We start from the raw sequence: 22977 nt of genomic DNA on the forward strand, positions 1-22977 counted from the left end.
GAGGAGATCGGTCCCGGGACGCCGAAGTGGAAGAGCGTGAGGAGGAGGAACAGGAGGGAGACGGCGAGGGCGATGACGAAGAAGTTGGCGAAGAGGAAGTTGACGAGGAGGGTCCGTTTTCGAGGTTTGCGATTGATCGCGAGCTTGGATTTCGATAGAGCGGTCGGGAGAAGCGATTGGCCCCAGCCGCCTCCGGCGGCGGCGGAGGAACCACGGCGGGTGTTGCCGATGTAGGAGGAGAAGGGCATATCTTCCGAAAAAGTCTAGCGGAGACTGATGAAACTACGTCGTTTTTTTTGAGCTGATCTTTTTTACTTCTCCGTGGGGGGGCTCTGGACTTTGTTGAGTGAATGAGATAGATCCCCTCCGAGTGACGTTTCTTCCGAATGGTTGTTGGATTTTTTTTTGTAGATTCGAGTAATCGTCAGGGGTAATATTGTCTTTTGGTTATGGGTTAGATTTCGCTCGACTTTTCTACGTGACGCGGAGGGAAAGCGGTCAAGGGAGTGCGGTTCTTTATTTTCTTTTGGTCACGGGGTAATGATATTTCAAGAGGAAAACAAATGTGAAAATAACTAAAATTCATTTAAACTAATTTATTTCCCTGCTTTATTTGCATATTTTTATGGGGGAGAGCATGCCTAGCGTGTGTGTGTGGGGCATAAACCATATAAGCAGCTGATTAGGCCACATTTCATGTGTAAAAAGCAATGTCCAAAAAAAAAAAATGAGGCTTAGACGTCCGTTTAGACCTAAACGCCAAATCGATTATAACTGAAATGTTCTTTTTAGAATTCGATTTATATAGTTCGGATCGGTTTAAATTGGTTTAAACTGGTTTATATTAGTTTAAATTATTCTCAATGGATTTTTATTGAAAAAAAACTATTCTCAATGGATTAAATCAAAATAACAACAAAGTATATCATGACGAAGTTAGTTATAATATATTCACTATCAATATGTCTATAAACATTTTTTGTCTCTATAGGCTTATGTTTGGGCCGGTGTCAGCTCAGCGGTTCAGCTCCAATGAATATGTTCACCGATTACTAGTTACTTAATTTTTTTTCCGCTGTTTAACTATTTTCGATTTTGCAATTAAGCGATGGTTACCGATCGGAGCCAATATGATAAAAGTCAATTAAAACAAAACTGGATTTAACAAAAGAAGGCTTAACCAGGCCCATCAACAGGCCATGGTATAATTTTGAAACCCCCGCCTAACAAATTTGGTGTCCGCGGTCACAACAAATCCGATACCCAAACACACCTCTTCTCTCTTTCTCTCTCGCCGGGTGTTTACTTTTTCTCGGAAAAAAATATCTTTTGTTGTCTCTCTCTCTCAGGAAAATGAAATCTCTCGGTCGCCAGTCTTACAGCCGGAAGGAGAAATCTCTCGGGGTTCTAGTCTCCAAGTACACTCTCTATCTCTACCTCTTTAGCACTTGCGATTCTCCAGATTCTTAGTTTGATTTATTTTTCAACTTGATTCAGTTTCTTGCGACTGTATAACCGAGACGATGTTGATCTGATTGGCCTCGACGATGCTGCCGGGAAACTAGGTTACTCTTCCCCTCACTAACTTTGTGTTTGCTTAAAAGCTCGATGCTCTCGCCTCGCTTTTGTTGAAATCTGAAATTGCAGGAGTTGAACGACGTCGTATATACGATGTGGTTAATATATTAGAGAGCATTGGGGTAAGATTTTGATGTTTGTTCGTGTCGCTATCTGGTCGATTTGAGCTTTAATTTGTTTTTTTTTGTTTGTGTTTTACGCAGCTTGTAGCGAGAAGAGGGAAGAATCAGTACTCGTGGAGAGGTTTTGGACAAGTTCCTCCTGTTCTAAGTCTACTAAAAGTACTTAACCAATCATCTATATGCTTTTTTTTCTGCTCACCTTCAGTGCTGAAGGGTTTTGGTTTTTGTCTCTATTGTTTACAGGAAGAAGGAATGCGAGAGAAGTTTGGGATCATCCCATGTGTGACTAACTCAGAGATGGTCAGTTAATATTCAGATTCTCTTTACTGTTTAGAATCTTGTGGGTTTTGTTACCTTAGAGTTTCAAGCTTATCCAATTCGATTTTTGAATAGGTGTTGTATGACCAAGTAAGAGAAGAGCCTTTGAAGTTAAGTCCTGATGATCAAGAAAACTCGCCATCCCCAAAACTTGGTAATTGTCATATGCTTTTAGCATCATTCGTTAACGAAGGACTGAGTATTTCTCTACGCATTTTCAGCTGAAAATTTGCATTTGAATCTAGAATCTGATAAGAATGAAAACAAGACCTTGGTGAATGATAAGAATGCTCTGTTCAATAAAGTCTTACAGGATAAGGTTTGTGTTGGTGCTAACAGCTGGAAGCTAACATTTTTTGGTTTTATTTTCAGACAGCAAGAAGGAGAAGTCTCTTTGGGTTCTTGCACAGAACTTTGTGAAGCTTTTTCTATGCTCTGATGTAAGTGAATGAGCAAATTATTACATCTCTGTAAACGGACTTGACCCGTTTCCATTTAATTGACACTTCTCTTGTTACTTCCATCACGTCAGGATGATATGATCACACTTGATGGCGCTACAAAAGCATTGCTGAATGTATCTCAGGATCCCATGAATATGAGAAGTAACCCTATCTCATTCCTCTTAAATCTTTTCTCATCTCGGATTATCACATACAGAAGCAATAACACAAACCCCATTTCTGTAAACTCTCTGCAGCTAAAGTTAGACGTCTTTACGACATTGCAAATGTGTTTTCCTCAATGAATCTAATCGAGAAGGTACATTACTATATGATCTTGTTCTAATACAATATGCTGAATATTGGATATTCATCTCTCATCATCTTGTTTTTGTATTCGTTTTCATACAGACTCATATCCCAGAGACTAAGAAACCGGCATATAGGTGGCTAGGAGCCAAAGCCATATCAGAAGCCAGATTCCTTGCTGCTCCTGCAAGCCTATGCGTTCGCATTGAGCCTAGAAAGCGAGCATTCGGGACCGAGATCACAAACTTTACCACAAAGAGAGCCAAAACTGATTGCTCTATAGACCGCAAGCATTACGAAAGTCAAAACACATGCAGTGTAATCAAGCAAGAACAATGTGATTCCAAATCAGCCGTGAAGAGACCATTATCTCCCGCAGATACTTCTAAGAAGACTAATGCAGGAAACAGCAATAACCAGAGTATTGATGTTCTTGAGAACCTTTCTTCTGCACACACACTACAATATTGCAATCATGGTAAGAAAAAAAACACAACTCTCTTCTCCATTTGTACTTATAGTTTTGGTTCCTATGAGAGTCTTGAGTTTGTGCCTTGCGCGTATACGTCTTCCTTACATTTTGTCAACTTACAAGTCAAAGTTTATTTCATGAACAGAGTTAACTGGTCTTCTTGGGCATTACACAGAGACATGGAGGACATGGCATGCAGAGTTTGGTCGGAAATGACTTCACCAGGTAGATTTTTCTTGCAGCGTTACTACAATTATCCGATGGATGCCAAAAATGCTGCTGTTTTTTTAGCTTACAACAGAGAACATTACTCGCAGATCAGCAGAGCCTTATCTTGTGATACTTTGTAGAAGAAGATAAAAACAATTAAAAGTTTTGCAGCGTTTCTTATCGTTCCAAATCGATACCAATAGTACCCGTTTAGTATGAATGCTCAAATTTAAAACGATTTCAAGTTTGCATCAATTAAAAAACATTTGTAAGCTGAAACAAAATTTGAAAATATACACTAAGTGTTATTAGTTTATATATTTTGATTGATTTAAAAATTCATATAGTATTTACAAATCCAAGTAATCGGATTTGAGTCTTTATATTTTCAACAAAGAAATATGTACAAATCTATTCAAATCCATTATAAAATCAAATCTATTAGTAAATTTCTATGATTTAATAACACAAAACCAATAATACTTGATTTCATTTCAATACATATTTTTAAAATCATAGAACTAATAACAATTATATTTATGTTAGATTTTCAAATCCTTTAAAATACACCGACCACTAACCACACTGATTTAGACGGTAGTTTGCTATGGTTAGATTTTTATTATAGTTAATAAAAATATTTCTGAGGTTTAAATGATTAGTGGGGCTCACATAAATAAACGAACGAAGGAAGAATTTTCATGGAACAAAAAATAAATAAATCATAATTATCAAAAATATGTATCTGAATATATTTAAGTAAAAAAATTAAACAAAAAGATTCTTCCATAGCCAACGCACATCACGCAGCCACAGACGGAGAGAGAGAGCTCGAGACGCTAAACTTAATGGCGGCCACGTCAGCTCGAGCCTTCATGCTCTCTCGCGTAACGGACCTTTCACGGAAGAAGCTCATCCTCCACCAACCGCCACCGTCGTCTCCTCGCCGATTTCCTAACCGTGCGGTGTCTTCCGCCGTCATCAGCTGTCTCAGCGGAGGCGGAGTCTCCTCCGACGATTCGTACGTATCCACTCGCCGGTCGAAGCTTGACCGAGGCTTCGCTGTGATCGCGAATCTGGTGAACCGGATCCAGCCGCTTGATACGTCCGTTATCTCCAAAAGCTTATCCGATTCGGCTAAGGATTCGATGAAGGAGACGATTTCGTCTATGCTCGGACTCCTTCCTTCCGATCAGTTCTCCGTTTCCGTTACCATCTCGGAGCAGCCTCTGTATCGCCTCCTTATCTCTTCCATCATCACAGGGTAAACCATCAGGAACTAATGTTCTAGAAATCGGTATAGACGGCCACTAAGATTCTGATGAAAACGGCAAATCAATCATAGACGAAATGATTTTTCTAAAACAATCTGTCTGGGCAGCTCCAGCTCTAATCATAATTACCGTCTAGCAATTTCTTGAACATTGATCCAACTTTGATCTCTCTACTGTGAATTTTCTAAAACAATTAGTCTTAGTCAGCTCTGACTCTAATCCTAATTACCGTCTAGCGATTTATTGAACATTGATCCGGAGTTTGATCTCTCTGCTGTGAATTTTCTAAAACAATCAGTCTAGTCAGCTCCGGCTCTAATCATAATTACCATCTACCTATTTCTTGAATAATGATCCGGATTTTGATCTCTCTACTATGAATTTTCTAAAACAATCAGTATAGGCAGCTCCAGCTCTAATCATAATTACCGTCTAGCGATTTCTTGAATATTGATCTGGATTTTGATCTCTCTACTATGAATTTTCTAAAACACTCTGTCTAGGCAGCTCTGGATGTAATCCTAATTACCGTGTAGCGATTTCTTGAACATTGATCCGGACTTTGATCTCTCTACTATGAATTTTCTAAAACAATCTGTTTAGGCAGCTCCTCTAGCGATTTCTTCAACATTTTGATCCGGACTTTGATCTCTATACTGTGAATTTTCTAAAATAATCAGTCTAGGCAGCTCCGGCTCTAATCCTAATTACGGTCTAGCTATTTCTTGAACATTGATCTGGACTTTGATCTCTCTACTATGAATTTTCTAAAATAATCAGTCTAGGCAGCTCCGGCTCTAATCCTAATTACGGTCTAGCTATTTCTTGAACATTGATCTGGACTTTGATCTCTCTACTATGAATTTTCTAAAATAATCAGTCTAGGCAGCTCCGGCTCTAATCCTAATTACCGTCTAGCGATTTCTTCAACATTTTGATCCGGACTTTGATCTCTTTACTGTGAATTTTTAGCGGTTTGATTCATCTGTTTGGTGTTGTGGTTTTAGGTATACGTTGTGGAATGCGGAGTATCGTGTATCGCTGACTAGGAACTACGATATACTGACTGATCCTAGAAAAGAGGATGATCAATCTTCGAAAGACGATGTGAAATTTGGATCAGAGAAGGGAGTGAGCGAGGGTTTAGAGGACTGTGCTGGGGAATTAGAGAGAATGAGTCCTCCTCAGGTGTTCGGAGACTTGTCACCTGAAGCGTTGAGTTATATTCAGGAGTTGCAATCTGAGTTAACTAGCATCAAAGAGGTAATACTCAAAACGTCTTGTGCTGTTCTTGTGTGTAACTCACTGTGAAGCTCTTTGTTCATGTGTGCATTCTCAGTATCATTGCCTATATGAAAGAATAATTTATGTATGCTTGTTTTATTCCAGGAGCTAGATTTGCAAAAGAAGAAAGCTTTACAGATAGAATGCGAGAAAGGGAGCAAGAATGATTTGTTGGAGTATCTCCGCTCCTTGGATTCCGAGATGGTACGAAACGTTTATATTTCCCTTTGATTTCTTATTCACAGTCTGCTGACGAGAACCGTATTTACAGGTGGCTGAGTTATCTCAACTATCTTCACCAGAAGTTGAAGAGATCGTGAGCCAGCTTGTCCAAAACGTGATGGAGAGGATCTTCGAGGACCAGACTACTTCAGCTTTGATGCAGGGCTCAGTCATAAGGACTACTACAGAAGGTGGTGGTGGTGATGGAGCTGGTAGAACAGTAGACGCTTCCAGGGATTACCTGGCAAAGCTCCTTTTCTGGTAACTCTTTATTGAATCTTTATCCATGAATAATCGTAACAGAGTTTGTTAGTCTTATCGATGATTCGTTTCATTTCAGGTGCATGCTACTGGGACATCATTTAAGAGGTCTGGAGAATAGATTACATCTTAGCTGTGTTGTTGGGTTGCTGTAAAATCAAAAGACTCGGAAAAAAAGGAGACAAAAGGAAAACATCAATGTATATTCTTCTCCTCCATTTTGATTTCTTTAATCTAATAAGCGTTAAGTTATTAATCAATCAATCAATGGCCCTGCAATTTCTCTCTCTTTGAGTTATTCCAGTTAGGTTTAAATGTTCAGATAGTGTTAAGCTAAACAAAGTTTATGAACATAGCAAATAAGGATCACTAGAAGTAGAAAGTCGTTGATAGAGTAGTTATTGCTTTCATTGGGAACTTAGACCTGTTGGAGGTAATTCATATAGTATATGGTTATGCAATGCTTCTTCATTTTTTTGTGTGTTTAGACATATAATGCATCTTCTTTATGATGTTGACAGCTTAAATAGATTCTCGATCTTCTTCGATTAGATTCTCGATTCTCGATCATATGGATCTTAGTGCTATTTGTGTATCTTGGTTATAATTATATTCATTAATCTGATTTTGTCAAATTGACCTGTTGTAAAGTAGGTGGTTAATCTAATCAAATTTCTCACGTGTACTAACTTCACCAACCCCATCCTGATAGTTACATAAGGGTGTTCAGACTTCTTTTTCTTTTACACTTCACAAAAGAATAGTAATTAACCAAATATAAACTCAGTTTAACACGCATCGTTGTGATACGTTTTTAGTTAAAATTTGATTAGTTTTGGTTTTTTTTTGTTAACTCATGAATGGCCGGCCACTGGAGTATGATATGATTCTGCGGAATAAATATGTTTGGTATATTTTATAAATTAGGTAGAAGAACTTAAGAAGAGAAACATTCTTATGGACACACGAAAACAACCGAAAAAGCAGCAGTAGTTAAGTAACTTTTAGTATGTCACACAAGAAGCATTGGTCTCTTCTTCTGTTTTAGCATTTCACCACTTCAAATAAACGAATTATAAACCTAACTTCACCGGTAACTAAAAACATGGGACTCCACCCTGTCTCAGAGGCCAACGATTCAAGCCCCTTCGGCTCTCTCTCCGCCGCCGAATTCTACTCCCGCCATTCCGTCGCCCACTCCTCCGCCTACATCACCAACCCAACCGGGCTCAAACTCTTCACCCAATGGTGGACCCCTCTCCACCGTCCACCACTAGGCCTCATCGCCGTCGTCCACGGCTTCACCGGCGAGTCCAGCTGGTTCCTCCAACTAACCTCCGTCCTCTTCGCCAAATCAGGGTTCCTCACATGCGCCATCGACCACCAAGGCCACGGCCTCTCAGACGGGCTAACCGCTCACATCCCAAACATCAACCTCATCGTCGACGACTGCATCTCATTCTTCGACGACTTCCGTAGCCGTCACTCCTCCTCACTACCTTCCTTCCTCTACTCCGAGTCCCTCGGCGGCGCGATCGCTCTCTACATCACCCTCCGCCAGAAATCGCAATGGAACGGTCTCATCCTCAGCGGCGCCATGTGCTCCATCAGCCACAAGTTCAAACCCCCGTGGCCGTTACAACACCTCTTAACCCTCGCCGCTACCCTCATCCCCACCTGGCGCGTCGTGCCAACTCGCGGCACCATCGCTGGAGTCTCTTTCAAGGAGCCCTGGAAACGGAAGCTAGCCTTCGCTAACCCTAACAGAACAGTCGGTAAACCACGCGCCGCCACGGCCTACGAGCTAGTAAGAGTCTGCGAGGATCTTCAAAGCAGGTTCGAAGAAGTTGAAGTTCCGTTGATGATAGTACACGGAGGAGACGACGTCGTTTGCGATCCTTCCTCGGTCGAGGAGCTTTACATGAGATGTAAGAGTAGAGACAAGACGAAAAAGATCTACCCAGGGATGTGGCATCAGCTTATTGGTGAGTCTGAGGAGAACGTCGACTTAGTGTTCGGTGATGTTTTAAAATGGATCACGAACCGGTCTCAAAACGACGCCGTTAACAACGGTAGCAAAGCTTAATAAACGTTTTAGCTTTCATATATATAAATAAAACGCTCCGAGAACGTTGTATTCAGAGATCCTCGAGAATAGGTCAAACTATGTTCCGTGACTCTCAAGAAACATTGTTAACAATAGAAAAAAATGAGAAAGTAGATAATTTTTATTAAGTTTAATTTGTTGAAGGAAAAAAAAAAATGAAAGATATAATGAAGGAAGTGGAAGGGAAAGTGAAATTTTCAATGGCTGATTCGACGATGATGTTACTTGTACAACAAGCAATGGACAAAGCACACGAAAAGATCAAAACAAAACACGGTCTCCTCCTCCGTCTCAACGCTATATCCCTCTTCTACGAGCTCGCGGTCTTACAGCTCCAGAGCTGTCTCAATTTCGTGCAACAAGAGACCGATAACCTCGAGAGCAACCACGAGGAAGTGGTTCGCGATCTGAGGAAAATCAAAGACAGGCTTCACCACCGTCTCCTCGAGACCGAGCTAGCTATTCTAGAGAAAGACAGAGAGCTTTTGGAGAGGTCAGAGAACGAAGCGAGCTTGAGAAACGTTTTGGAGAGTAAAGAGACAGAGCTTGTTCACTTGCAAGATCTCGAGAGGAAGAGAAGTAGTTGTAATGAGATAATAGGTGAGGAGTTTTCTGAGCTGAAGAGCTCTGTTGATCATCAGGTGATGAATCTTAGACAAAAGATTGAGACGGAGTACGATGGTTTGGGGAAAGAGGCTGATGATCCTTCAGGTGTTGATATAGATGTTTTGAAAGGGACAATGGATCTTGCTTTTAACAAGATGCATCACGCGATATTCTTGTCTGAACTGGGACCCATTGAACAGAGTTGGAGATGGTCTGTAGAGAGGGAGACAATGGGGTTACTGATAAAAGGTTTCATGAATGGTTTAGAGGAGGAGAAGAAGAGGGTTATGATGGTTGTTAAAGATTATGAATTAGGTTTTAAAGATAAGGTTTGTTTGATTCGTAGAGAGGTGGAATGTTTAGAGTCTCAGATTATTATTCATAGATCATCATCAGCATCTCCTAGAGCAATAACAACAACATCATCTTCAGTAGATTGTGAAGTTGTTAATGACGATAAAGAAGAAGAAGAGGGAGAGGGAGAAGAAGATTCAAGTAACTATCCTGTTTCTAAGTTGATAAAGAGTCATGAATCAATCATTAGGAGGAAGAGCGAAGAGCTTGTTTCTCCTAAGATTGAGTCTATTAAACGCCAGAGGAGTTGCAACAGCTCTAGTTTGAAGAGAACTGTTGATGATATTGTTGCTGGTCTTGATAGCTTGGTGTGTCTCAACACTAAGATGTTTGAATATTTTTGTTATGATGAGGATGATGATAGATGTGATGAAAAAGAAGTTGTAATGGATGATGGTTTGGATGATGTTTGGAAGAAGGTGCAGAAACATAGATCGGTGGCTTGTGAAAATGAGGTAGAGGAGAAAGAAGATGTAGAGATGAAGTTAATGATCTTGGAAGATACTTACTTGACTCTACTCAGAGGTTTGTTAACAGATAATAAAAAGTTGCTTGTGGAACAAGGAAAGAGGGCATGCTTGGATACATCTCTAGTCTTTGATGATTTTGAGATTCTTCGCGAAGATGAGGAGTTCAGACAAGAAGTGGATTGGATTATTGTAAGAGAGTTGCTAAGAGAAGTGTCAGAGACTGTAGAGAATCAAGAAAGGATACAAGCAAACAATAAAAGGTTGCTTGAGAAAGAAGTAAAGAGGGCATGCTTGGATACATCTCTAGTCTTTGATGATTTCGAGATTATTCGTGAAGATGGATTGTTTAGACAAGAAGTGGATTGGATTGTTGTAAGAGAGTTGCTAAGAGAAGTTTCAGAGACTGTAGAGAATCTTAAAAGGATTGAAGCAGAAAATAAAAGGTTGCTTGAGGAACAAGGAAAGAGAGCATGCATGGATATATCTTTAGTCTTTGATGATTTTGATTTCAAGATTCAAGAAAGGTTGAAGATGGCAACTTTAGGGTTACAAAACTTGGAGAAAAATATTGATTCAACGATGGATTATATGGCAGAGTTAAGACGAAAAGAATCTGTTTATAAAACAGCTTTTGTTCTTAGATGTGAGAATCTCATAAAGGCAGAAACTGAGGTAAAACAGTTTGTTATTTTATCATCGGAATTGTTATGAACTGCTTTGATTTGATGTTAAAAACTACAAAAACAAAAAAAAATGTCAGGTTGATCTTCTGGGAGATCAAGTAGATTCTCTTGTGAAGCTTCTGCAGAAAACACTTTGGACATTTCATCAACATCCATTGCTTCTCTGCAATCACTCAGATGTAAGTTAACCTTAAATAGTAGACTGTTTCACAATTAATCTCCCTATTGAAAAATCTGTTTTTTTTTTTCTCTTTTCAGATATCAGAAATCTGTAAGATGATCAAGGAAGTATTATACGAGGATTACAAAGCAAACTAACTTGTAGAATCAGTTTCTTGCGTTACATTCTTATTACTAAATGTCTGCATGGGGACATCCGTACGAGCTATTCGTCCCCATGTCATTCGTCCACAAGACATCCGTTGACAAAACACCCATGACCCGTCTACAAAACATTCGTTCACAACACACTCATATGTTAAAATCTTCATCTTCATCTTTGTTACGCTTTACGTTTTCCTTTCCTAAAGAGATTCTTATGTAACTGTTAGGATGAAAACACTATGGAATCTTATATGCTATTTAGGCCACAAAATAGTTCACAAAATTTTAAAATATATGCTATTTATGCCACAAAATAATTCACAAATTTTTTAAATATATCGAATTGGATATTAAATTTTATAAGACAAAAAAGTGTTATAACTTATTATACCAATTTTTTTGTATGTTTCTTATAAAATGAGAAATTTGTAGAAAAATACATAACCATGTTATTCAAAAAAAAAACAAGGAAAAACTTACACAAAAGAGTAGTTTCGTCCTGATTTTAGTAAAGCACATCACAAAAGTGCTCTTCATGTGAGAAGTGTGTCTACGTGAAAGAAGGAAACTCCAAAGTGTGACAAATTGTTATTCACTCAAAAAAAGAATCATTTCACTTCTCGACACAACAAGATCTAAAAGAAACCATATTATTATTTTTCTCTCAAATTAATAGAAATGGAGCGGAAGCAGATCAAAGCTATGTTCTTTATCTTAACAATGATTATGGCTTTGGTTTGTCATCATCAGTCAGAAGCTATATCATTTGTTGGTCGTCTGAAATGCGTGTTAGATATAAGGAGCGTCGAGGGCTGTGTGGATGCCATAAAGAAAGCTACAAAGGGAGACTCTCGTGGTTTGGATAAGCAATGCTGCGACGCCATTAGTGGCCTCACCAATGACTGTTTGCCGATTATCTTCTCCGGAGGCCCCGCCATTGGCTTACTCGTTAAAGCTGCTTGCACTCATAAATTCGATGACGTTAATTAATAATTATTGGATCATACGAGCCGAGGCATGTACGACTCGAAACCATATAATTGTATTTGTATCATGCATTGCTTTTTATTTTTTTGAAAAGGAAAAAAGAAACAGATATATATATGTCCAACGAAATCAATAATCATTGTATTGTCAACTAAAAAAAAATTGTATTGTCAACTAGAAATTTATACGAAATAACCATAAAAATCAAAAAAAGTTAACTGGTATAAAAAAAATCATACAATGTAAAATAGAAATTATAAAAACACTACTGGATATATATAAACTAGCTGATTTAAGCGCTGATGTTTGTGCTGTTGCACTCCTGGTTCGATGAGTGCAGTGTTTTGCGCCATAAATTGTATCAGCAAAAGCTGGTTACAAGGCCATGAGAGAGATTTAGGACACAAAACCCAAACTCCTCCCAGTTAAGAAAAACACTCACACAAGAACAAACAATGTTCTTAAAAACAATGTTCTTAAAAAAATTACAAGAACAAGAAACACTTGCCCAAAAAAACCATAGGGTCCGATTGTTGTTTAACCTTGGAAACTTTAGAGGCTTTAGATTAATTGTAAAGTCTTTAAAGCCAAATTTATTCCAATCCGACTTTAAGTTCTCTAAATTCCTAAAAGTCTTCCTAAAAAAATCTCAAAGCCAAAATAACTAATTTTACTCTTTAACGTGATTTATTTTTTTAAAGCCACAATTTCAGGTTTTTAAGTATTTCTAAAGCCACTTCTGATTTTTTCAATTATACTCCCTCCGTTTCATATTAAGTGTCGTTTTAGAGAATTTTTTTCGTTACAAAATAAGTGTCGTTTTTGATTTTCAATGCAAAATTTATTAATTTTATGCAAAATTTATTTTTCTATTGGTTGAAATATGGTTAGATGTATAGGGAATAGTGTTTTTTATAGGAAATATACAAAATTAATTGTTTTCTTAATCCGTGTGCTGAAACCTAGAATGACACTTATAATAATGAAACAGCCAAACAAGAGGGAGTAAGTCTCAACAGCCAAAGTAAAATTAAAAGTCCTAAACAATGGGACACATAAGTTGGTGTTTAAAGATAATAAATGGGTCAGATGAAGTAAATAGGCTGAAGAAACTTAATGGGCCAACACAATTTTAGAAGGAAAAAGAAGCCCAACCATGAATAAACTTCAGCTTCAACATTCACGGTCGTGTCTTCGGCCTAAAGCGGCGATGTTCTTCCAAGTCTACCATCTTGTCGATTCCTTATGGGCATCTCATTTACATCATAAACAATCTTCTGGGCATTGAGAATCTTCGATAAAGTGAACAACTTTGGCCTGTAGAATCATTTAACAGACACAGGTTTCTCTCTTCTTCTTTGGGGGGTTTTTAGGTTCTGGAAATGAGAGGAATCTTTCTCATTAGATCACTTCTGAGAGCTTCTGCAGTTAGCTCTTCACGATCTATTACTGTTTTGCCTTATTCAAGCAGTAAGCGTACCGTTCGACCATGTCTGGATCCTCCTCTAGCTTATGTTCTTCCTTTGTTTCTCTGTTCTTCCTTCTCTACTTCGAAGCTAGTGGGATTGAACCAGAGTAATGATGATGATGAAGAAGATGAGGAAGAGATTGACTCTACTATAATAGAAAACAACGTTGTTTCAGAGGATGTTCAGACCATCTCAAAGCTCTTGAAAGCCTGTGGTAACAACCGTAAGGAGCTGAGAGAGAAGCTTGAGGAGTGTAGTGTGAAGCCATCAAACTCACTAGTGGTGGAGATACTCTCTCTATCCCGCAATGACTGGGAAACTGCATTCACATTCTTCCTTTGGGCACGTAAGCAGCAGCGAGGCTATATCCATTCAGTTCGCGAGTACCACTCTATGATCTCTATCCTCGGTAAAATGCGAAAGTTCGATACCGCTTGGACTTTAATCGACGAGATGAGAAAGCTCAGCCCTTCTCTAGTGAGCTCGCAGACGTTATTAATCATGATCAGGAAGTACTGTGCGGTGCACGACGTGGGGAAAGCTATAAACACGTTCCACGCGTACAAAAGATTCAAACTAGCGACGGGGATCGATGAGTTCCAGAGCCTTCTCTCCGCTCTCTGTAGATACAAGAACGTTCAGGACGCAGAGCATTTGATCTACTGTAACAAGGAAACGTACCCCTTCGACGCTAAGAGTTTCAACATCGTACTCAACGGGTGGTGCAATGTGATAGGCAGCCCGCGCCAGGCGGAGAGGGTGTGGATGGAGATGGGGAATGTTGGTGTACAGCACGACGTCGTGTCGTATTCTTGCATGATGTCTTGCTACTCCAAGGGAGGGAGCTTGAACAAGGTGCTCAGGCTTTTCGACCGGATGAAGAAAGAGCGTATGGAGCCGGATAGGAAAGCGTACAACGCGGTGGTGCACGCTCTAGCTAAAGGCGGGTTTGTAGCCGAGGCGACGAGTTTGGTGAAGACGATGGAGGAGGAGAAAGGGATGGAGGCTAACGTTGTGACGTACAACTCTCTCATCAAGCCTCTGTGCAAGGGTAAGAAGACAGAAGAGGCTAAGAGGGTGTTCGACGAGATGATTGAGAAAGGGATTGTGCCGACGATACGCACTTACCATGCGTTTATGAGGATACTGAGGACAGGGGAGGAGGTTTTTGAGATGTTGGGTAAAATGAGAAAGATGGGGTGTGAGCCGACTGTGGATACGTATGTAATGTTGATCAGGAAGTTCTGTAGGTGGCGTGATTTTGATAATGTGGCGGTGTTGTGGGATGAGATGAAGGTAAGAGGTGTTGGTCCGGATCTTAGCTCGTATATTGTGATGATACATGGGTTGTTCTTGAATGGTAAGGTGGATGAAGCTCATGGGTACTATAAGGAGATGAAGGAGAAGGGGCTGAGAGCGAATGAGAAGGCTGAGGAGTTGATTCAGAGCTGGTTTGAAGGAAAAGAATGTGCAGATAAGGGGGTGATGGGTTTGAAAGGTGATGTGTGTGGTGTTGATAAAGAAGGTGTTGTTGAAGATATGATTCAAAGCCGTTATGCAGAGAAGGGAGTGAAAGGTGATGTGTGTGGTGTGGGTAAAGAAGGTACTGTGAAGAAGGCTGAGAGAGAAGGAAACTTTCTGCAGCAGCCTGAGGTGAGAAGGGTTGTGAGAGGACATGGATACTCGTTTTGGGATGAGTAGAAAGCTAGAGAGAGAGAGAGAGATTAGCTTGTTCTGTTTTAGGTCTGATCATTACCTTGTTGTTTTTGCTTTGAGAAGAGTTATAGTCGAGTGTTCTTGGGGAATGTTCTGAACGAGAAGACTAAACACATATATTGAACAATCACTATTTATATAAAAGAGAGAATCTCCTTTGAACCTTTCTATGTTTGTAGTAGATTCAAACCAAGAGGATAATCATGTATGTGTTTTCCAATATTTACCACCATACATTTTTTGGTTCTAACCCTAAATCAAGACACAAATTAGATAAATACACACTAAACATAAAAAACTAACGAGAAAGTATTGAAACTTCATTGGTCCGTCTCTAACCTTCCTTGTGTGTTGAAGTAAAAGAGAGTAAGATAGTTTTTTTTTTGCTGTTCTTGTTGTCATCTTGAAGCTGAAAGAAAGGTATGGAATTTTTCTATTCTATCCAACTTACGTTGCTCCCATGATTTGTCTTGTGACAAGTCATCACTCTTCTTATGCTTCTTCTTCCTGTGGAAGTAATCTTCCGTGTCCAAAACATACGAAATCTACAACAAGGGATGTTATGAATATACATAAGAGCGAGATGAAGCAATCAGCTCTTATTTATGTGTAGAATGGTTTCTAGTCGTTACCTTGTAGGAAGAGCAAGACATCTTGCACTCAAGGCCATTGGTTACTTTTACACCTTCCATTGCCTTGCAGGCAACTGCAAGATCATCCAGGCCAGAGTATCCACGCATGTTCCTGCACATAAAGAATTCAATGAAAGGACTTGGTATTAACTGTCTGAACCATTCCAATAAGTAATGGAACTATACCACACACTATACAGCAAGAGCTCGATATATATGTGACTAGAGAGAGGTAAAAGGTACTGAAACTCAATATATACCTTTGTAACAGAATTGGCTGCGGCACTACTTTTTTCCCTGATGAGTTGGAAAGAAACTCTTTTTGCAGATAACTAGCAAACGTTGGTTCCATGGAAACTGCATAAGCCTCAGGCTTTTCGATTATATTATCCATAAGCTGGATTGACAAACGAGAAGGAGAGGACGACTACATAGAATTGAAACACACAGGGGTCAATGAACAATCATAGTTCCTCAATGGAAAGATATATGAGAATTTGTTTTAGTGTTCTTACACATTCCAACCGATAAATGTTTTCCTCGTGAAGGAGGATCCTGGCGTTTTCATAATAGACAGAGTCAACGACCCTATCAGGTTTCCGAGATTTCTCATACTCATACAACTGAAGAAGCTTGTTGTCAGTATCGTCCGCTACAACAGCTTGAAGCTGCAATATATGAAATGAAGTCAAAAGGTTATAAATGACCAAATCAAAACCAATAAAGCTGGTGCTGAAGATTACCTGTTTAACCAATTTGTATATCAGTTTCTCCAAGGTGAATAAAACATATGATTGGTTTCCAATGATAACTCGGCATTCATCCTCAAATTTGGAGCTTTCAGCTGAGCCATTAAGCAGACTAAACAGAGCACTCATAAACCTGCACAACATACACACACAAAAAAAAAACAAAGTTTATAAGTTGTTTTTACTGAACTGAACAAACAACCTCCATAGTCTAGGAATGTACCTTGCATAAGGATCTGGTGAACTAGTAGAATCTTTCGTGTTTCTCCGATTGCAATATGTCTTTGCAGAGGAAATTCTCTCGTACAGTATCTGGAAATTAAAACCAAATTATTAGAAGAAAAAAATACAAAATCATCTCAAGGTAAGTTTTCAGACATTCACTCACTCGATGAAGCCTGAAAAGAACATAGAAGTCGTCATTCCCATAGAAAACTCTGGAATCTTGTTTTCTTTCATCCGCTGCAGCTACATGCTTTGAAAGAGGCTTAACGGATAATAGAACACGTTCTGACAATGGAAGCAACCCACTGTCTTCTATAAGATGTGACTCCATACCCTCTGCCTCTCCTTCACTTTCAGCTTTACCATGATCACCTTCTTCCTCCACACCATTATCGTCCTGTGAACACTCGTCACCAACAGATTCAGTTCCCGACGCGTCCTCGCCACCTTCTGAAGCATCATCACCATCCTCATCGTCAGCGTCATCATCATTTTCTCCTACAGCTTCAACAGAATGTTCTGGTTTGGCAGTAGACTTCAGTTCACGATCTTCATAAACAACATAGTTGTTGTCTTCGGAATCACCAATAGGTGACAGTTCACCTTCCTCCTTCTCGATTTTGGATGGACTACCGGATTCATCTTCATTACTGCTGGCTTTAGAAGTATCTGGCTTCACTCCATTTGCTATAGCTATAGTTCTACCAATATCACCAACCTAGAGATACGACCATGAATAATGAGAATAGTCAGAAGAGTCCTTAGAAAGCAGACTAGGCAAGTATAAACATATAATTAAAATGTGAAACTGAGTCCTGTACCTGGGTACGCTGAATGGCATCAATGTTATCATTCTTGTTTTCTACCCCACTTGGGAATGATGCACTTGAAGTGGCTACTCTTTCATCAACACCTCCGGATCTTTTATCAGCTCCATTTCCAGTTTCACGATCTTTCTGGGGATTTACAGCAGAAAAGGTGGCAACATCTTTACTAGCCTGATCAACATCCTTACCAGCTCCGGCATGTTTGGAGATCCCAGATGAACCATACTCATCTCCATTGGCAGCAAATTTTAGTTGCCTTGAAACCAAACTTACAGCGTCAGAACTCGCATTAGCCTCCCCACCCGTAACGTGATGCTTGGTTTCTGCAACATCTTCAACAGAATCTGACCCCTTGTCCCTGGGTGGAACATCAAGTATCAACTCCAGGAAACTGTCCCAGAGCCTCAGAACTTTACTGATCTGCTCTTTTGAAGAACATATCTCCTCACATGAAAATTGGACTAGTTTGAATAGATCCTCATGAATAGTTCTGTCGAGATATTCATGCTCGAAGTGAGGAACTATTGGTTGTCTGTATCCAGCAGAAATAGACAGAGGAACATCATCTTCTTTCTGAGACTTCTCTTTAAGGTCCTTGATGTCAGCCACTAGCGCTGGAATTCAAGCAAAATTAAATATTAAAATTATGACACCAACGTAAATGCAAGAATAGACCCGTAACAAGTGAATGTATGCAATGGAGGATGAGGAAGAATTGTCTTTACTTACCTTTTGCACTCAAGTTCTTAGAATCTTGCTGCTTAAAATAGAAGCTGCGGTGATCAAGTGATTTATAATGGTTCTTCGCATACACATCCTTCCAGACCACATTAAAATCTTCACGGCACTTTGTCCATTCATCTTGTTTCTGCTTCAAACGAGTCAGAATCACAGGAAGTGCAGCGGCTGGATTCTTACGAATTAAGTCTGTCACGTCTAGACCATGGTCGCCATAAAGTCTCTCTATGCACCTTAAATTTAGGGCTGTAAAAAGTCAATGACAAAATATCAAATGTAAGACAAGAGATGAGGGCTTAAATATAGGGGAAGATAGATGAAACAGAGAGAGAGCTACAATCACTAAACGCCTACACACCTGTGAAGTGGTCTTCAACCCGGAAGGAGCCCTCAAAACTGATTTTCTTCTCAATGATAGTATTTAACAAGTCTTCTACGCTTTTCGCAGCAGATCCCACAGATTCCAACAGCATATCCAACTCAAATCTGTAACAAGAAGCAAGCAAACAACAGCAACAACGTACAAATCATTTAAGAGTACAGAAGCTGTCATCTAAGTAAAGCTCCTTGTAAAATGTACCTGTCATCTTCACATCTAAACAAGCTTTCTTCATACTGGTTTCTGCGCATGTGCTTAAAGGAGTCTTCACTTCCTGAGGTGACAGAAACCCAGTGATCATTTAGAACAGCAGCTACTGATTTCTGTCTGTGGCGCACAGAAGGTATTGGATACTGCAAAGAAGATATGATAATCAGTACGATTAAAATGCCTTGGATGCAATATAGTACTCTGAATTTTTTTTATTACATCCGAAGGAAGGAGCCGGTAGCTAGGAGTGCAACGCTCGCATTCAGATAGATCAAGCTCCTGAATAGATTTCTCCATGTACTTTTCCTTGGAACGCTCCTTTTCCTTAGCAGCCTCAAGGTCGCGTTTGTCATCTCTTTCTTTTTCTTCCGCCTTCATTAGCCTAGATAAATGTTCATCACTGCTAAGTGATTCTGCAAGAAGTGTACTCAACAGTGTTACTAAAGTTCAAGTGACGAAAAAGCCAAGACAAAAGCATATTCATAGCCAAGAAGGTAAGAAAATGCTGCATACTGTTGCTCATAACGCCAGCGAGGTGCTGGAAACTATCTGCAAAATGGGATGATGATTAGAAACAGCTAGACACCTTCACTAGGGAAAAAAAATACAGTAAGGGATTTTAGATACCATTACTCTCACAACGCTCGAAGAATTGATTGAACTCATCCAAGAGATCAGGGAATTTTCCAAGCAGATCAGAAACCTGAATGAAAGAAGGTGGAGTTAAAGACAAAAGTTATCCCCTATCAATCAAACACCAAAGCTATTTACCAAATTCTGCAGTTTTTTCCTGTGGATAATCCCACTGCTGAAAAGATTGAGAAACTTCAAGAATGTCTGATAATCATCTTGGCTGCATAGTTTCTCCTTGACTTTCTCACAAAACACAAATGCTTGGTTGTACATGCCTAACACAATGAAAGGAAAGACAACCAAAAAACAAAAAAATTAAACTGTAAAGTCTCAGGTCGCACAAAAAAAAAACTGTAAAGTCTCCGAAAACAGAATTAGACTGGTTGCACCATAACTTCTAAAAAAAAATCACATAACTTTTTTTTTTAAATCAGCAATCCATAGACTTATATATTGGACATGATAATAGCGTGAAAATATGTAGGAAGCATTAAACTGTGGAAAGCGGAAAAGGTGTTAACTCTCTCCATTTAACTAAAAGTCCGCTTACCTTTTAGCTTGCTTTTATCAGAATGTGAGGCGTGACCAGAATAAGCATCAAACTCCTCAGTTTTTCTGGATGAGTTCCTCTTCTCTGGAAAATGGTGCAAGTTATCTTGAGCTGCTTCTCCATGGTCCAAATCACGGCTTCTCCTTTCTCTATTCTCCTTGTCTCCTCGTTTCCTAGGATCTCTGTGCATCTTAACCACTGCTTTGTCATCATTAAGGTCAGAACGGTCAACACTGTGATCACGGTCACCCCTAGAAGCAACAGCTCTTTCTCGTCGTCGGAGATCCTGATGATTAAAAACATATAAGCACAGAAATAACAGATCAGGAAAATGTAACCAATAGTCCAATACCATCATACCTTGTCTATTAACATTCGACGCACAACAGGAGGGCCTGATCCTCTGTCATCATACCGTTGTACCTGACTCCGGATAAACTGGGCAGCTGAATGAGGCGCCAAAGACTCTGGCAAGAACCTAGTGAACTCTTCAAGCAAATCCGGGTGGTCCTCAAAAAGAGTCGATACCTAACAAAGTTAAAAAGAAATTGAGAAATTTCAACTGTAATAGGAGAGATATAGTCATTTAAGCGTGACACTACCTCATTGTAAACCTCAGTGATGTCCTTATCATCCTTACGATACATGTTTAAGATCTCCAAGAAAGACTTATAGACATCTACATCGTGCTGGAACCGTTTCTGCAGGGATAAAATAAACAAATACAGATACGATGAGACACTAGGTGTAAGGGCACTTGGAAAGAAAACATTATACGAGAAACCTTTTTGCTGTACCTTAATTTTATTTACAAAGGTTATAGCTTCTTCAAATTCAACAGTCTTCTTCGGTGGAGCTTCTTCTTCTAAATCATCAAGGGTTATTTCAAATCCCTTAGGCAGAAAGGTGTTAAACCCGAAAATCAAATTGTTATGCCCCTTGAACAACTCCTTGACTCGTGCAATCACACCAGATGTATCGGTCCTGTAAGTTGCAATATGAAGAATGTTTTCAGATAGGCTTTAAAAAAAAAAAAAATAGGAAAGCAAAAGGTAATAATACCTTTGTGCCTTGAAGTCTTTCATAACCTCAAGGAACATATCATATTTGCTTCTTTGATCTTGAAACATCTCTTTAACATCTTTCAAGTAGGACAAAGCATCATGGGTTGTCAGTTTCTGAGAGTTGACTCCCTCATCACCAATCCTCCCTCCTCCTCCGGTGCCACCACTTGCAGGGATTGGGGATTGCACATATCTGCACCAAAACAAATTTCCATTTTATTAACACATAAGTGTACTGTGTACAACCACCTAACGCAAAGATCAATAGAGAAACATTCACTCAATTCTCAAAGAGAGTCTCGCATCAAAAAAAAAAAAAAGAATAGGACTTGACTGATCTAAATGTCAGATAATTGCATGGGATTAAAACTAAGCTGATCAATAGTAGAAATTGAAAATCCAAAGTCGCGGTTAGAGAAAGGGGTAGGTAACTCACGAGTCGCGTCGAGAAGAGGTAAAAGAGCGTTTGAATTGAGACCCAGATGAGTAAACGTCATCTCTCATCCGCTTCATTTCCGCCTGTAAAAACAATATCATCGGATTAGGAAAAGGAGAATTGAAATCTCAAGTTTATAGCAAGGAACCCAAAATCCCCACAATTGAGGAAGAAAAAAACGGAAAATTCAGATGAAGTTTGATGATAACCTAATCTTCTATCCGGTGCAGAAGAGATGCAACGAATCAGTCAGATCTCTCGAGTAACAGAGAAGAAACGATTGGATCACCCACAGCTATTCGATTGTACCCGAAAGCAGAATTGCGATGACAAGAGAGTTGAATCAGAACTAGAAAAATCAAAACGTAAAAACAGATGAGGGAGAAAGATTGTGCAGAGGAGTTGCTAACGACTGAAAGAGAGAGAGAGAGAGAGAGATTCGAAAACGATGAAGAAGAAGCAACGACGGAATTTGCCTCTGGGAGTCTACCTGGGCTTCGAATTCATAACGGGTTTAAGCCCATAAGAGTATTTATTAGTCTCTTATTTGGGCCTTAATAGGCTTAGACAGGCCGAACATAATCCCTTGTTAATCAATACTAATTAGGGTTCGCTCTTGTAACCTCGTTGACCAAGACAATATATATATATATGAATACTAGTACAAGACAAGTCGGATGTCGGCTAACGCAGACATTGATCGTCCAAGGTTTCTTTCACCTTCTTGCTTTTTCAATTATAGAGTTTTATGTTTGGATTTTTTATTTATTCCTAGTGAGATCAGTTGATGAGCAAATACTGCAAGAATATGAAGGAAAAAATCTGCATGATTATTAGGCCTATCCGCATTGAGTGTTTTAAACCCAGGTTCACCCTTTCTCATCTTGCAGGTTCACGCGTAAAAGACAGGTTCACAACTATTTCGTGGGCCCCACGACGTGTGGGGCCCTTAGTCTTTTATAATCTCTGATGTTTTATTCTGTTTTTCCTCCTCTTCTTCGTTTTCTCTGTTATGACTTCTATTCTATTTGTTGTTGCTCGTTTATTCGTTGGATTAGAAACAAAGAGATGCGATGAGTAATAATTTGGTCCGTGTTTCAGATTAACGGTGACAGATAACTTCTAACCAAACTCTGATCTATTTTGTTTTCTTCAAAAGAAAATTTGATCTTACTCGCCTTATTGGCATTATAATGCATTGATATTTTGTTTTTTATGTATCCAAACTATGCCATATACTGTAGATTTTTAATAACTTGTGCTATGATGATCTTTTGAATAAAATTCACATGTCAGACTTCAGAGATTCTTTTAATTAAGAATCC

General features: G+C 39.3%; 8 protein-coding genes across 10 annotated transcripts in view; 6 read left to right on the top strand and 2 right to left on the bottom strand.

Annotated features, from left to right (window-relative positions):
* LOC106327011 (alpha-mannosidase 2) overlaps positions 1-430 on the bottom strand; it is a 4660-nt gene extending 4230 nt beyond the window's left edge. Inside the window, exon 1 of one of the 2 annotated variants that reach the window (XM_013765007.1) lies at positions 1-430. This exon is cut by the window's left edge and continues 358 nt beyond it. In XM_013765007.1, the coding sequence (XP_013620461.1) occupies positions 1-248 (248 nt within the window). In that variant the 5' untranslated portion in view covers positions 249-430. The other variant, XM_013765008.1, reaches the window with a different exon arrangement.
* Positions 431-1257: 827 nt separating this feature from the next.
* LOC106325004 (E2F transcription factor-like E2FD) lies at positions 1258-3628 on the top strand. Of its 2 annotated transcripts, none has more exons than XM_013763022.1 (11): positions 1258-1418; positions 1498-1565; positions 1648-1700; positions 1782-1859; positions 1944-2000; positions 2094-2172; positions 2391-2458; positions 2551-2623; positions 2719-2780; positions 2873-3248; positions 3388-3628. In XM_013763022.1, the coding sequence occupies exons 1-11, from the start codon at positions 1354-1356 to the stop codon at positions 3456-3458; spliced, it is 1050 nt and encodes a 349-aa protein (XP_013618476.1). In that variant the 5' UTR covers positions 1258-1353; the 3' UTR covers positions 3459-3628. The 2 variants fall into 2 exon arrangements, with proteins under 2 accessions (XP_013618476.1, XP_013618477.1); XM_013763023.1 differs by having other exon boundaries at positions 3418-3628.
* A 601-nt stretch (positions 3629-4229) lies between these two features.
* LOC106321836 lies at positions 4230-6757 on the top strand. Its single transcript, XM_013760072.1, has 5 exons — positions 4230-4716; positions 5734-5989; positions 6116-6214; positions 6282-6493; positions 6573-6757. Exons 1-5 carry the CDS (start codon positions 4301-4303, stop codon positions 6646-6648), a joined length of 1059 nt encoding a protein of 352 aa, XP_013615526.1. The 5' UTR covers positions 4230-4300; the 3' UTR covers positions 6649-6757.
* Positions 6758-7391: 634 nt separating this feature from the next.
* Positions 7392-8715, top strand: LOC106326967 (caffeoylshikimate esterase). Its single transcript, XM_013764946.1, has one exon. The coding sequence runs from the start codon at positions 7599-7601 to the stop codon at positions 8577-8579; it is 981 nt and encodes a 326-aa protein (XP_013620400.1). The 5' UTR covers positions 7392-7598; the 3' UTR covers positions 8580-8715.
* Positions 8716-8749: 34 nt separating this feature from the next.
* On the top strand, positions 8750-11174 carry LOC106326965 (centrosomal protein of 135 kDa). Its single transcript, XM_013764944.1, has 4 exons — positions 8750-10290; positions 10474-10702; positions 10791-10892; positions 10972-11174. The coding sequence occupies exons 1-4, from the start codon at positions 8756-8758 to the stop codon at positions 11029-11031; spliced, it is 1926 nt and encodes a 641-aa protein (XP_013620398.1). The 5' UTR covers positions 8750-8755; the 3' UTR covers positions 11032-11174.
* Positions 11175-11652: 478 nt separating this feature from the next.
* On the top strand, positions 11653-12135 carry LOC106326968. The gene has a single exon (XM_013764947.1). It carries the CDS (start codon positions 11716-11718, stop codon positions 12025-12027), a length of 312 nt encoding a protein of 103 aa, XP_013620401.1. The 5' UTR covers positions 11653-11715; the 3' UTR covers positions 12028-12135.
* A 1074-nt stretch (positions 12136-13209) lies between these two features.
* On the top strand, positions 13210-15374 carry LOC106326966 (pentatricopeptide repeat-containing protein At5g15010, mitochondrial). Its single transcript, XM_013764945.1, has one exon. The coding sequence runs from the start codon at positions 13407-13409 to the stop codon at positions 15192-15194; it is 1788 nt and encodes a 595-aa protein (XP_013620399.1). The 5' UTR covers positions 13210-13406; the 3' UTR covers positions 15195-15374.
* Positions 15325-22078, bottom strand: LOC106326964 (paired amphipathic helix protein Sin3-like 2). Its single transcript, XM_013764942.1, has 22 exons — positions 21862-22078; positions 21653-21735; positions 21215-21409; positions 20950-21136; positions 20755-20853; positions 20513-20680; positions 20153-20438; positions 19741-19877; positions 19597-19672; positions 19483-19518; positions 19189-19382; positions 18961-19112; positions 18739-18866; positions 18372-18626; positions 17637-18256; positions 16979-17533; positions 16814-16902; positions 16585-16723; positions 16357-16509; positions 16102-16268; positions 15842-15953; positions 15325-15754 (listed from the first exon to the last, which is right to left on the bottom strand). Exons 2-22 carry the CDS (start codon positions 21727-21729, stop codon positions 15608-15610), a joined length of 3972 nt encoding a protein of 1323 aa, XP_013620396.1. The 5' UTR covers positions 21730-21735; positions 21862-22078; the 3' UTR covers positions 15325-15607.
* Between the last annotated feature and the right edge of the window lie 899 nt (positions 22079-22977).

This window comes from Brassica oleracea, chromosome C2, assembly GCF_000695525.1.
Source record: "Brassica oleracea var. oleracea cultivar TO1000 chromosome C2, BOL, whole genome shotgun sequence".
In the NCBI taxonomy this organism is placed as follows: Eukaryota; Viridiplantae; Streptophyta; class Magnoliopsida; order Brassicales; family Brassicaceae; genus Brassica; species Brassica oleracea.